At 41.9% G+C, this 14,676-nt stretch overlaps 1 protein-coding gene across 3 annotated transcripts in view; it reads left to right on the top strand.

Moving 5' to 3' along the window:
- The window catches only part of dnmbp (dynamin binding protein), a 40,492-nt gene extending 26,057 nt beyond the window's left edge, over positions 1–14,435 (top strand). For 2 of the 3 annotated variants that reach the window (XM_068583341.1, XM_068583343.1), the window contains 13 exons: positions 6,706–6,914; positions 7,626–7,725; positions 8,031–8,178; positions 9,378–9,395; positions 10,363–10,562; positions 10,659–10,789; positions 10,892–10,996; positions 11,289–11,417; positions 11,522–11,857; positions 11,988–12,173; positions 12,283–12,481; positions 12,589–13,256; positions 13,392–14,435. In XM_068583341.1, the coding sequence (XP_068439442.1) occupies positions 6,706–6,914; positions 7,626–7,725; positions 8,031–8,178; positions 9,378–9,395; positions 10,363–10,562; positions 10,659–10,789; positions 10,892–10,996; positions 11,289–11,417; positions 11,522–11,857; positions 11,988–12,173; positions 12,283–12,481; positions 12,589–13,256; positions 13,392–13,577 (2,615 nt within the window). In that variant the 3' untranslated portion in view covers positions 13,578–14,435. The remainder of the gene's footprint in view (positions 1–6,705; positions 6,915–7,625; positions 7,726–8,030; positions 8,179–9,377; positions 9,396–10,362; positions 10,563–10,658; positions 10,790–10,891; positions 10,997–11,288; positions 11,418–11,521; positions 11,858–11,987; positions 12,174–12,282; positions 12,482–12,588; positions 13,257–13,391) is intronic. The other variant, XM_068583342.1, reaches the window with a different exon arrangement.
- Positions 14,436–14,676: the final 241 nt, after the last annotated feature.

Below are 14,676 nucleotides of genomic sequence, written 5' to 3' on the forward strand. Positions count from 1 at the left end.
AACGAGGGTTTCAAACTCAAACACTCGCTGTATTAAAAGATGCACTTTTATCCATATCAGGGCAGTAATTTTACGAGATTTGCATTTACATTTCAGTATCAGTTCATGAATGTGCTTTAAAATTATCAGTGTCTGTCAATTCAGTTAATTTAATATTACAGCTGCACAGAGCAGATAAATAGAAAGATGTAGTGAACAATCTATCCTTAATGCATTTGTTACAGAGCGTTTACATTCAGTAACTTACATGTTTGTTGATGGAGAAAGGCTACTTTTACGTAAATAATTGCACAATGTTCAGAAAAGTGTTAGCTAAATTCTTTTGTTTGCTTGTGGGAAAACTCATAAAGCCCTCAGGCAGATCTTTGCCTTTACTTGTCATACAATTATCAACAGATATCATGCTGCAAGTTCAGTCACCTCAAAGCCTTAATAAAGTTCTCACACCCTGATGTCTTCCCACACGGGTTCACGTCTCTGAGTCATCAGACTGAATGCAAGATGGTCCATTTTAAAATAGAGAAAGTTTCGTACATTTTACAGCTTTTCCTTTGCATTAGGGGCCTATGCTGTATCACTAAAGCACCTGCAATAGACCCATAGTCCTTCTCTATTAGCTTGAAGATACAGCTTCTCCTTTGAATAGGTCCCTCTCCTAATGGCTCTCTGCACATATGCAAAACTGATGGTCTCTTGAAATAATTGGACATTGTTCGTCATAGAAGTGAAACTAAATGAGAAATTCCAAGGAAGCCAGAGACCGCGGTCTTGGTCGCATTTGCATGCAGCATTGTGGCAACTTATTTATTCAGCTAGTTAATGAGACTGTTGTGTTATCCACCTGCAGACAAGAAGAGTTGCATCACTCGGTGTCCGATAGTGGACACTAAACATAAGGTTGTTTGGAGAAAATGGCAAGCTGAATGCTACATGTATCAGCACACAACCAGCTCTTATACTGACTGAATGGATTGTTGTAATTACAAGAAATTCCTAACAATGCCGCATAAAGGTTGCTGAGAGATTCTGCCAAGAGCAGGAATGTGACCTTTTGACATTTGACCCTAAAACAAGATAAACAGGATGGTACGTCACTGAATAAACTGCCCGCTTTCCATTTTTAAGAGACCTTCTTCCTGATGGCAAACATTTGGACTAAAGGGTATGGATATAGCAAAGTAAGTGAGTTGTCACTCAATTGGCTGATCCAAAAATATGTTCAAAAGGTAAAAATTTTGTTTTTTGCAGAGAAAATAAGTGCTTCCTTTTTTTCTAAAACACAAAGTTGACCTTGCAGCAGTTTGAGGCTCTTCAAGAGTCTTGTTAATATTTGCTCTGCCTGTGCGGACATATTTTTTTCTTATGCCGGTTACCAGCATCGTGGATTATCTTATAATACATAACGTATTAATTACAGGTGTTGGCTCGCAAGTTGTGCTTTTCCAAGGAGTCTTGGGCGCTTGTATCAACTTATTCTCATGTCCCAACTGCACACACTCACCGCAGAGTTTCCCATGTGATCATTTCAGCAGAGCCACTCCCTGCTGCTGAAAACTTGGCTTGATATGAGGAGGGCCCCTGCTATTTATGTTGCCATGGCGACTGTGCATTCTGCTGTGAACTTCGGAGCAGAGCGCACGCACACAGCGCCGATTGTCTCTGACCTTAGCATGCTCTCTGCAGGTCCAAAACGTTTGACTTTGCACGGCTATTGGTGGGGCATGCTGACTCCAGGCCATGAAATTAGAAAACTATTGTTTGGAAAATGGATGTGCGACAGTTGTGCAGCAGAGTCACAGTTGTTCAAAAGAAACCTTTTCTGGGAAGACGTTTACTTGGATGAAGTTGTAGTTATATTAAAGAGTTAATAATGTCTTTAAATACAAGATAACTCTGAGGGGAAGATGTTGAATCCATGCGTTGTAATTTTTGCTAGAAGGTTGTCAGAGGAGGAGCCCGGTCAAATGTCAGTCAACTGTGAAACATGAAACAGATTAATCAAAGAACTGGACTTAATCCATGTTACTAAAAACCCCTAACAAATGCTACAGACGAATGTGACTTCTGAGGCGTTAAAATCTAAAAGAATTGTGACCAGATAAACAAGGCAGCCTTCTTTGAAATTCACCACCAAAAGCCAATATCTGAAATATAACATTCAACTAAGTGCCTTTTAACAAAGATATGAATTGAGCTCAGGTGTGTCGGGTGTCTGATGTTACACCTGACTTAGGGTGTAAACATGAGAAGGACAGACAGTTAAGATGTTTGTCATGACGGACATAACTTTAAAAGAGGCGAGGGTAAAGGCGTAACATTGTCTGTCCCATTTCAACACTACACACTTGTTCAAACTAGAGTTTGTGTATGTGGTGTGTTACTAGGAAAGTGACACAATATACTCAAAGTAGCAGCAGTATAAAAACCGGCTAACATCATACACTATGTCTATTAGTGTGTAATATGGCGAGGATGCAGAAATCTTTTCTCATCTCATTCTAAGCAACATGCAGTGAAGATCCATCTCCAGGTTTTATTCTGTACCAGAGTGGTCATCCTCCGTATATGTGTGTGTGTGTGTGTGTGTGTGTGTGTGTGTGTGTGTGTGTGTTTGTGTGTTTAATGATGCCGGGTTCCCATCCATTCTCATGGTAATTGGAGGTCTGGAATGGAGTTTCTGCAGCGGGACACGCACTCCTCTACGAGTCTCAGGAGCTGGACTTCAGATTGACAATGGACTATCATAGAATGGGTGGCGTTGTTTGAACCACTATGTGTGTGTGTGGGTGTGCGTGTGCTTGTTTTTGAAGTGGGTTGAAGACATTTCCAAGCAGCAGGTGCGTGAAGCCTCACCGTCTTCTCTCTTCTCTGTCTCACTCTCTTTTTGTCCGTGTACGGGGCAGCGAATTAGGTATTACCAGGAATATTCTCCTTCTCTTTTTAAATATATTTGAATATTCATCAGCACTGGTATGGGATGGTACAATTTTATTTGTAATCTTTAACATCTCATTCTTTTATAAAAAATAAATAAATTTGGAACTAATCCAAAAATGTAACCAAAGCCAAATGGACATTGTAGTACTTTATTGTAAATGTCATAACAAATTCAAATTAATATTACGAATGACACCGCATGCAATCAAGTAGGCGAAGCTGGAGAAAGTGGTACAAGTTAAGTCCAACTTAACACGATGGTTTTGATCAAACTTGCAAAACAAACAAACAAAAAAGAAAGCAGGAAATCATATAAATTCAACAATATCCTTAAATCGTAGTAAGAGTATGTGACAGCAAAAACTCCAGTCATAATCTCACTAATCTTTGGTCAACCGGAAGACATGCTTTCTGACTGAGCTGGTCTTCCATTGCCTTTTGTTTAACCCTTAAAGACGCGTGCTGATGAGTCAGGTGAGACTGTGACTGCTGTCACACTGAGTGTGAAGAAGATAGGAGGTGTGGCGATTTATTCTGCTATTAAGCACACTCCCTGTTGTGACTGTCCAACAAAACAGCAGATTTAATCATCAGTTCTCACCCCTTGTGTAACCCATAACCCCCTACATGCCAGCACATTACACAGGCAGTCTCTTTGTTTTATTATTTCAAACTCTCGAACATGAGTAACCAGGTCAGCGCCCGAATGCAACTCATTCATTAACCCCCGTGCAGACACCTCCTCGCCCCCTGCAGAGTCATGATCCCCATTTCTACCCGTCTGGATGTTTGCTCCCCTTATAGAGTCGATCATACAGTTACATCCATGTCACTTCTTCAGTATGTGTGTGTGTTTAAATATACTGTATACATCCAAAGCGTATTGTATTAATGTAGGTACAGCACATAATGATCCTGCAAAACATACACACCCAGATCTAATGGAACTGTTTTCTTCCTCATGTAGAGTTTAAACATCTCACATGTTTACCCTGTCAATTAATTTTTTGTTCAGACTGAAAATGCAATATGTTGCTTTTTGGATAATTACTTAGTAGTTGCCTTCTTATCAACTACTTTAATGGTTGTCATATTGCAGATATTGTATAAGAAGTCAACAGGTGTTTACAGTCAGCTTCACAGTAATGAAAGAACAGATAAAACATGAAATGACATTATAGTATAATACACAACCTCCTGGCTGTGAAAAGTGAAGCCAGTAGAGTGATTTAAATACACACTCTACTTGATTTAGAGGAAAACAAGTCTATATTCTGAAGAGAAATTTCCTAAATAATGACTTTTCCTAGTTAGAAACCCTTGTGAATTTGCTGGCTTTGCTGTGGTATTCAGCAGCAGGTTGTTGTTTGCACTGACTGATTTGTCCCTCTGATTGTTGGCATCCAGTCGCAGGTGTGTGATTCATTAAACACTAATGACAAGTGATTGTTATGCGGGTGTTCCTCCATCACTGCAGACTGAGTGACACGGGCCGATCCCACAGGAACATAGTTTTGTGTTACGCCTCATTTCACGAGCACTTCCGATTGCGTAAATTGCAAATTCATTCCAAGTTATGTATTGCTTTCAAATCAGTAGTCAGATAAAAAATATTTTCACTAATTCATAGAAGAATGCAACAGATTTGAAATGAATGAGCTGTATTGTGCTTCTAGCCTCTTGTGTGTGCGTGTCCATGTGTGTGTATGTGTGTGCTAACAAAATGCCTGGACCCTCTTTACAATACTTCACAGAACAAAGGACATACAAGTGAGTTAAATTCTGGTCATGCTGTTTCGCAGGTTGGTTGTTATTGAAATAGCTGCGTATTTAACCGTGTGAAGTGGAGCATATGATGTAGTTGTGTGTGTGTGTGTGTGTGGCGGATCAAACATGGGAATGAGCCGATTGATTCCAATTAAATTCGGAGTCTTTTGTTTTCAGCCTCTCTGTCTATTGTGTTGCTACTGTATAACTTTGAAAACCCACTAGTGAGCTACTTTCTCACTAGTGGAGAAATGCTGGAGTGTGAACTGAGCAGCAGCGACGGATGGTGCAGGGAGATGTGGTGCGAGCAGTGAGAAAAGCTGCTTTGAGTCGCTCTTTAGCCGAGTCACGTGAAGAAAGAGAGATGAGGTCACGGTGGGAGGGAAACAAAAGGCAGGTGGCCCGAGGATCAGACAGGCAGACGGATCATGAAATATAAATCTTCGCTCGCATCAAAATGTAAAATGCTTCGCAATCAAGTTTTGCAAGGTCTTACGTTTGACCCCCAACTCGATACTCTCGTGAGAAGTGGTCACAGTTTGGATCAAAAATGTAAAACAAAACTGCATTTATGTGACTGACAAAACTGTCACATAAAAGCACCGTCACACACACACATACTGTGTGTGTGTGTGTGTGTGTGTGTGTGCGTGTGTGTGCGTAATGCACGTAGTGCATGGCATAATGAGGGTAAGCAGAGTTAACTTCATTAGCCCATGACAGCATCTGTTCAAGGAGCAAGGGTGACGTCTCCCTCACCCGTCAACACAACGCAGCACGTGTTGAGATGCGACAGAACTACAGCGGTGTTTCCCCTCCACTGTTTCATTCATGGGCATTTATACCACTGGTCCAATCAAAATATATGAATCTAACTTGGAGCACGTCTTTCTGCTGCTTCACATCACTTCACAGACACACTTACAGGATAATAAGGCTGCTAATAATCTATATGTTGTCCAGAAAAGGAAGCGATATTAACATTGTATTAGTCCATCTCATGATACTTTATGACCACTTCAGACATTTATCATGAATGTATACTCTCAGAATTTAAAAAGCGTAAATTATATCCTGCAACTGCAGGTTTTTAGCAAACTTTACTTTCAACAGGAGTGACTTTTTTGTAACTTTTTTTCAGCTGCAGATTTGGTGCTCACGATGCTCATGCTAATAAAGCAACATGCCAGCAACTCTAATGGTGTGGCTGAATTGATTCTATGAGCTTTTGGAAGGCAATGGAGGTCGATGGCACTAAGAAATAAGCTCAGACTTTAGAAACACAAACAATTCAGTTTTCTTTTTCTGTCATCAAAAAATTACAGAATAGCACGAGACATCTCCTTTGAACCTAAGAGCTTAATGTCTCACTAAGTAATACAAGAGACGGGTAGCAGATGAGAGGATTTTTTTTAGAAACATGTATCATCACTCTGCGGTACTGTTATCTCTGTTCCCTCAGTCCCCCTCTAACTGCCTCTTCTTTAATGCCTGCTCGGCCCCTGAGAGCCTGTACGTCTGTAGTTGCTGTCAGAGGCCATTGTGCCACACACAAAGAGCCTGAGTCCACTCCATTCATGAAGAGCATTGGTGCATGAACCTGGCTCTCCCTCCAGTCCCTGGCACCCCCAAAGATCAGCCCTCTGGGAGTGAGAGCAGAGACATTGATCAAAAGCTAGTCAGACAAGAGGAAGAGTAAAGGGTGGGCTGGCTGGGTGGGCGGGCAGGAGTATGTTTAGAAACAATGACTGGAGACATGGGCTGGGAATGTTTTTCTATTTCCCTTTTTATACTTTGTCATCTTTAGATAACCCCTTTGTGGTTTTTTGTGACACCAAGCGTTGGGTTTATGCCAATTTCATGGCAACTAATGAGCAGAAATAGATAGCTTTGTCATAGATTGATCCTTAACACTGTTTATAAAAGAGAAGATTAGGATTGAAAACCATGTTCATGTCCGTTTAGATGGAGCTAAATCTGTCTCCAATCCTGTCTCTCCAGAGATGACGCTCCTGTCGTCCCAACCCAAACCGCTTGATTCAACCCCGACCTCGGACTCGACCCCCGCCGCCGGCACCGAGGATCCCGAGCTGAGGATGCTGGAGAAGAGGTCAAAGGTCATCGAGGAGCTGCTGCAGACTGAGAAGGACTACATTAAAGACCTGCAGATGTGTGTCAAGGAGATCATCGAGCCACTGCAGAAGAAGCAGGTGACAAGATGTAGTGGAGGTTGAAAACAAACACATTTGTTTTCAATAATTGCTAACGTATCACAAGGGCTTTAAAAAGATGTTTATTCTAACATGTTTATTTTTCATATATTTGGATTTATTGGGTTATGTTGACTTGAGGTGCCTGTGAAAATATATTTCAGCTCCAAGAGTACCAGTTTGACTTTTACAGAGACAACAAGGGCAAAGAGAAAACATCAAACAATTTAAAGTAACAGATACCTTTGACCATATTTGGGAGATGATGGTTACATGGAGCAAATCTGGTTATTTGCCTCTCTATATACAAACATTCCTCTGATTGGTGTCTGACTGCTGTTGCTGAATTTACTGTACCTCCTTCATCTAAACTTTAATAGTGGAAAATGAAAGCGACATTGAAATGTCTCGTCTCCACTACCACTGTGACATTTTACAGCATGTCTCATCATGACATTGTCGTCTTCTGTTTTTGTTGTACATGAGTCAGCTGTGAACATGGCAGTGTATGATCAGAAACCTGTATCAGATGTTTACATGCCACAGAATCCGGTACTCTGGCTAGTATAAACAGGTTTCTCCATCTTGGGTTAAGAGCTTTTCTTGGTTTCTAAATTTAGGCTATTGAAACAAGACATAACCAGGATGCTCCAAAAGCACAGAGGAACTTTCATCACAGTTTTCTAACTTTCTACCTGCATTTCCTAAAAGGTAAAGAATGTGGACTTTGATGGGCTCTTTGGCAACATCAGCTCAGTGATCGACTTGTCACAACGCCTGTTGGAAACACTGCAGGACACCGACTCAATCGGTAAGAAGACAGTTTTTACAAGATGCCTATCCTATGACCTAATTATTTTCCTTGTTGCTGTATGCCGGGCTTTGTACTATTTATTTATTTATTTCAACCATACTGTCACCTGATCACATTTTATTGGTTGACTAAGACTTTGAACGCATTTTTTGAATCGTTAGAGGACGTAAAAACCAAAGATAACCACAGAAATGTTCCTTTAATTCATACTAGTTTGTTCCCATGTTTGTTCCCATACGGAAATCTCCACCCCACAAACTTATTCACCTTTTTTGTCTGTTTTCTCTACTCTCTGCTCTCAGGAAATATATTTCTGGGCTTCAAAGTTGAGCTGGAAGAGGTGTACAAGATCTACTGTCAGAACCACGACGATGCCATCTCTCTGCTCGAGAGTTACGAGAAGGACGAAAACATCCAGTGCCACGTGTTAGAGTGTCTGGAGAGACTGAGGTAAGTCACTGAGAGGAGGGAAATAGGTTTTAGACTTCAGCTTGGACCTGTGTGTTTCACTTTCAAAAATAGTTTGCACTTGAGTTACTAAAGATGTGAATGTTTGTGTGTGTAAAAGCATGAGAACATGACAGCAAGAGTGGCCACTAACAGAAATATAGAGTTCAAATAAAACATGAATCATAAAAGGCTATTGAGTTCAGTAAAAAAGTAATGGCAACTGTATTGTTACAGCAAGTGTTATAATAAACCCAACCCTATAATAAATAATAATCTAATATAATACAAAATATATGTTTTGAAAAAGTCACGTTGTTATGGATGTCAAGGCTCCAGGGAGGTTTCCAGTTAGACGACAGTCATATTTGTTTATGATGGGGTTTCTTTAGCAGACTTTGCACTATGTTTCATGGGCAGGTTTTACATTTTCAGTCTGAAACATTTTCTGTAGAGATACCTTTACTCCATTCCTGCTGTGTGCAACATGAACCCTGTTGGATGAAGCAGTTGGACGGCTCCTCCAGTGAAGTAACGCAGTGAAACAATGTGCCCCACCTGGTTTCACCTGTCTGGTTTCACCATCAGTGACGCAAACATTTGAGTTGACAGTGTTGTAAATTTACGTCAGCAATCCGCCTTTGAAGATAAACACAGGTTCTGGTAGACCAGTAGCTGGAAAAAAACAGGTCCTGGTTCTAAGACAAAGTCGTATTTAACTAAAGGACCAGGAACATATACAGCTGTGTGTGTCCTTTGATAACATCAAGTTGTATTTCATTTCTTGTCTTTTTGTAGGTTAACCATAATGTTGCTGGCCTTGTCAGACAAAGAATAGTCTTTTGTAAAGTGTGTGTGTGTTGCCTCCCACTGAGCTCTAAAAAGGTCACGTGTTCTGCCACCTACTAGAAACTGCCAGGTTTTACGGCCACGCTGGGCTTCTGTCCAGCTTTAAGAGGAAAATTCACAAAACAAAACCATAACAACCGTAGGGGCAGCTGGCTTGACTTTTTTTAGTGACCTTGCTAAGTTCAAGTCAATTTTGTGGATTTAGTCTCGGCATAAGCAACTGCTCTTTTACGTCCTGCAGAATGTAACACGTGTGGAACAATTGAACATTCATGAAAATGATCATGAGGTCATAGGTTCATTTATTCTGTTTTTGTTATCTTTCTATCTCTTTCCAATCTTTCCTTCAACAGGGCCATTTATCGCGAGTGGTAAGTCTCCATCAAGAGTGTCGTCATGATTTCCAGCATGACATTCGCATGCCTTTTGCTCATTAACCCCCCTGGAAATGATCTCTGTGTTCGTGTGTGTGTGTGTGTGTGTGTGTGTGTGTGTGTGTGTGTGTGTGTGTGTGTGTGTGTGTGCTGAGTGTGAAAGAGTCTAAAAACATTTATCCTGCCATTTTAATTCTCTCTGCTTGACTGGGATGCACTCCTATTTTATTGTTTGTGTTTGCACGTGCATGTGAATTCTGCATACAGAAATAAGCACACTCTTCGGTGGCTACGCAAAGTAATTGTTGATTCTGGGAAACATCTAATGCCATCTTCTGGATTAAAACTGCAACAGCAATTTACAGTCACTGATCTTTTCTCAATATTATGAAAATGTGGAGACATTAAGGACTAAACTTTCTGTTTATAGAGAATAGAGAATATCTGGTCAACAAAAATCCACCTCTGACACCATAAATATCGTGTGTTTTGACATGTTTTACTGTTTAGAAGTGGAAATATATCTCAAATTGGTCAATAAAATGCCATAAATCAAACACAATGACATACGTAATGAGAAAAGATTTCTATTTTAGAAGAAAGTGATCACTTTCTGCAATTGAATTGCAATTGAGTTTCAAAATGAATTTGTCCTCCAGATCGCATTAAAGCTAAGCAAGTACATATATTTCTTTCATGGTGCCTTTCCTGTTCTTTTATGTCTCCCAAAACCTGTACTGATCATCATCAGGATATATGAATATGTGATGATGGTTACATATCATTGGATCATGCCATCCACATGATATAGACACATGTGTGACACGAACATGGGAACATAAATCAATAGCTGTGACTGTGATAGTACTGGAACGCCGACTGTATATGAGATCCTCTCACTCTTTGCATATTCTAATGTTTCCCTCCAACCAAACACTTTCTGCTGTCTATGTCACTTCTTCAGGGGGAAAACAAATTACATCAACCTCGGCTCCTTCCTGATCAAGCCGGTGCAGCGGGTGATGCGTTACCCGCTGCTGCTGATGGAGCTGCTGGGGGCCACACCGGAGAGCCACCACGATCGGCTCCAGCTGACTCAAGCTCTGCTGGCTATCAAAGAGATCAACGTCAACATCAATGAGTACAAGCGCAGGAAGGACCTTGGTAAAAACAAATCCCTGCGGGGTTTTTTTTTCTTTATTTGCGTGTAAGTATTTATCGAGTACAACGTCTGAACTGTGCTCACTCTGCTGCCCACAGTGGTCAAGTACAGGAAAGTCGACGAGGACACGTTCATCGACAAGATCTCCAAGCTGAGCATGCACTCCATTATCAAAAAATCCAACCGTGTCAGCAGTCACCTCAAACATCTCACAGGAATTTCCCCCCAGGTACATCACTGCTCATTTTGCTCAAGTGGTGTTGTGAATGTTGTGCGTCTAAACGGGCTGGTTCTGATCTCTGTCTATCTTCGTCCTCTGGCGTTTCCACAGATTAAAGATGAAGCGTTTGATGAGGCTGAGAAGAAGTTCCGGCTGCAGGAGAGACTCATCAAGTCCTTTATCAGGGACATTTCCCTGTACCTGCAACATATACGGGTATGAGCATTTTACATGTGGGCCAAATGTCCAGTGTCTGTGAAAAAATATTATAGTAATTTATACTGATTTGACTCAGTATTATATTAGGATTATGAGACTTTTCTTCATAAGAATATTACTCTCAAGAAAAAAGAACAATTGCAGAATATAAAATGTTAAAGGTAAAAAAACAAACATTGCATTTATCATTATTGGCGCATTCAAAACATATTCCACTATATATATATAAATACTTTGTCTTGGACTACTTGTATTTTAACATGGATTGTAATACAATGCATCTCTCCAGGAATCAGCATCTGTAAAGGTTTTGGCAGCCATCAGCTTCTGTGACATCTACACGGAGCGAAGTGTCCTCGACCCCGAGCGCTTCCAGAGAGCTCACCGCTCCATCAGCGACAAACAGTTCACACAATTTGTACGTCTTCTTCCTCTGTCTTTGCCTCACTTAGTTGCTGTAAAAGTGCATTGGGAATGACCTCTGATTATCACATTGTCTGTCAACCCCCTTCCTCTGAGCAGAAGGAGCGCACAGAGGCTTTAGTCGTCAACCCGCTCACGCAGCTCCTCCAAATGTTCGCTGGGCCGCACAAACTCATCCAAAAGCGCTTCGACAAGCTGCTGGACTACGACAACTGCAAGGAGCGCGCCGACCGACTCAAGGACCGCCGTGTACAGGACGAGCTGCAGGTGGCGCGCAACAACTACGAGGCGCTCAACGCCCAACTCCTGGACGAGCTCCCCAAGTTCCACGATGCAGCAGAGGACCTGTTCACTGGCTGTGTGAGGGCTTTCGCTCATTCCCAGAAGAACTTCATGAAAACGACACTCGGAGAGCTGAGGCCCCTCCTACAGGCTGTGAGTAACTCTGTTTATGAGGGTTTTTAAAGGCAGTGTGACGTTTCCTCATGAATATATGGACCTGATTAGAAAACTTTTTTTTTTTTTTTTAATAACTCGGATGGTTTCTTTACCTTTTTGTCTCCAGTTTTCTAACAAAGTTGGCACAGAAGGCAACCTGATCGCCAAGTTCCAAGAAGAGTACGGTCGAGTTCTCCAACTTCTGCAGAGCTTCAGCTTCTGCCCAGAGAACCTTCCTCTCGCCACCTCCACGAAAAAGACCTCCGAGAAGAAGACTCTTGAGAAGCAGATCTCTAAAAAGCTGCAGGCACCGGTGAGTGGAGCTCTCATTCCATTTGCGCCGTACCGTATGAATAATTAATACTTTCATGAAACATTGCACGAGGAGATCATCCTCTAACCACAAGTGTGGTCGCTTTCAGCCCAACCACATCATGCAGACAGATGAGCACCGTGCAGGACTTCTGGTCCGCTACGGTCCAGATAAACTTTTCCAGGCAGAGAGAAACTTCAACGCAGCGCAGGATCTGGACATCTCTGTATTAGAGGGGGACCTTGTGGGTGTAATCAAGCAGCAGGACCCCATGGGTAGCAACAACCGCTGGCTAATTGATACTGGCGGTAAGTCATGTGTCCTGTAAGCTCTGATTTGAAAAAAAAAGTTGAACCAATCAGCCACTCATTGTGTGAAACATCAATAACGTCAATTTCCATGTGTTGTTTTGCAGCCGGCAAGGGTTTTGTGTACAGCTCCTTCCTCAAACCCTACAACCCACGCAGGAGCCATTCAGACGTCTCCATCGAGAGCCAATCGTCTAACGAGTCAGGCTACGGCGGCTCCTCGCCTGTTTTCTCCCGCCAAAACAGCAACAGCACACTGACCTTTAACCAGGACTTGGCCACCGTCAGCTTTTCCACATCGCAGCCTCCAACTCATTCATCGCCGCGACCTTCGCTGGACTCCGCCTCATCTCGTCGGAGTCACCCCAGAGATAGACCCAACCTTGACGTTGCCAGTCAGAACGACTCCATAAACTCCTCCCCCAGAAATCCCTCAAATCGCAAGGAATACTCATCCCAAACGCACCGGAATTCCTCCGATCACAGAGACGCTGAGCCTTCTCACCGGCATCCAGGCAATCACAGAGACACGTACGACGCGAGTTATGCAAGTCTGAGCAGTCACAAGGAGACGTCGGACCTCTCGGAGACGGACTCGTATTCTTCACTCAGAAACAATCGCTCGCAGCGGTATGGACACACAGACAAAACCTACAGTTCATACCAGTTGAAAAATGGAGATGATAGTGGCCAGAAGAAAGCTTCTTACTCCAGAGATGAGTACATCAAGCCGGAGCCAGAGCCAGAGGATGAGAGTGAATTAGATAGTCATCAGGTGAGATTTAGTGTGACTGCAGACAATTTATTAACGGGCCGTCCTCGATGGGCCAAACATGTTAATTGATACTGCTTTTAAAACTGAAAAAGATCAAACTAACAATGGCATTGTTTTTATTCGTTTGATTTTCAGTTTTACTACGCTCTCTACTCCTTTGATGCCCGTTGTGCCAACGAGCTGAGCATCTCAGCCAATCAGCGGCTGCGGATACTGGAGTTCAAAGACATGAACGGCAACGGCGAATGGTGGCTGGGGGAGGCAGAAGGCCGCCGAGGCTACGTGCCTTCCAACTACATCCGCAAATCAGAATACACATGAACAAAGTGTTGTCCTGAGACTGTACCTGGACTTGAAGAAGTCTCACTCTGCGAGCAGACAGATCAAAGAGACAAGAAACAAGCATTTGTGACTTCTTTTTGATCTGTTGTCACGGAGTTTGAGAGTGAGAAGGACTGACTATTGCTGCTGACTCCGCTCCTAAAAGTTAGCATTATATGCCTATATTTATAGTCTTTTTATATTATTTTTACATACTGGAAACTGCACCCAACTCCCACTTGTTTTCAGGGAAAAACCTGTGAATTGCCCCAGATTGTTTGCCATATTCTCTGGTGCTGAAGGCAGTGAATTGTATGTTTAAGAGAACATCCATAAAGGTTGACACATTGGGAGATGCAATGGAAATGTGAATGTTTTGGGGTTCGGACTGGTTCTTCTCAACAAACACTGAGTAGTATGTAGACAGACTGAGCCTAACGCTGTGTTAAGGGCTTTCTTTCTGCTTATACACCACGAGAATGATGAATAAATATGAGATGAATATATACCTTACAGTTCAACAATCAAGGTCTGAGGCACTTAAAAGGAGTGGTTGCAAGTTTTGAAGTGTCTGTGCAGCCATCAACAGGAATATGGACTTTATGAATTAAATGCAAGGGCAAAGTTGAATGGCATATGATGAATGGTTTACTAGCACTCCACTTGTCAATAACATGAACACACTTTTTAACTGACTTGATGTGCAAACAGATGAGGACTCAGTTACTCTGGAAGAGGAGGGTAACGAAACTAGAGATCGTGGTCTGATCTGATCTCTGACTTCTCCACATTCTCCCTATGTACATTATATAAAGTGCTGTTCATTGAGAGGATGATATTGCACCCACTGTAAAGTGATCACTGAATAAAAAAACAGCTCAGCTGACAAATTAAAATCTGACTGAATGTTTTTGTTTGTTTTTCCTCTGTTTACTCCAACGGGTCAATTTGAGGGGTTAAAGACAGATAACAAAAGGATATGAACTGCCATCAGTTAACAAAAATAGACTTTTACTTAGTTCCTACAAGACCCTGGTAATGTTTACAAAATCAAACCTGATGACTCCAAACTATTTACAGAAGGTATGAGGAAGAACTT

Source organism: Clinocottus analis, unplaced genomic scaffold (genome assembly GCF_023055335.1).
Source record: "Clinocottus analis isolate CAN_PGR_092001 unplaced genomic scaffold, fCliAna1.0.p SCAF_19, whole genome shotgun sequence".
Lineage (NCBI taxonomy): Eukaryota > Metazoa > Chordata > Actinopteri > Perciformes > Cottidae > Clinocottus > Clinocottus analis.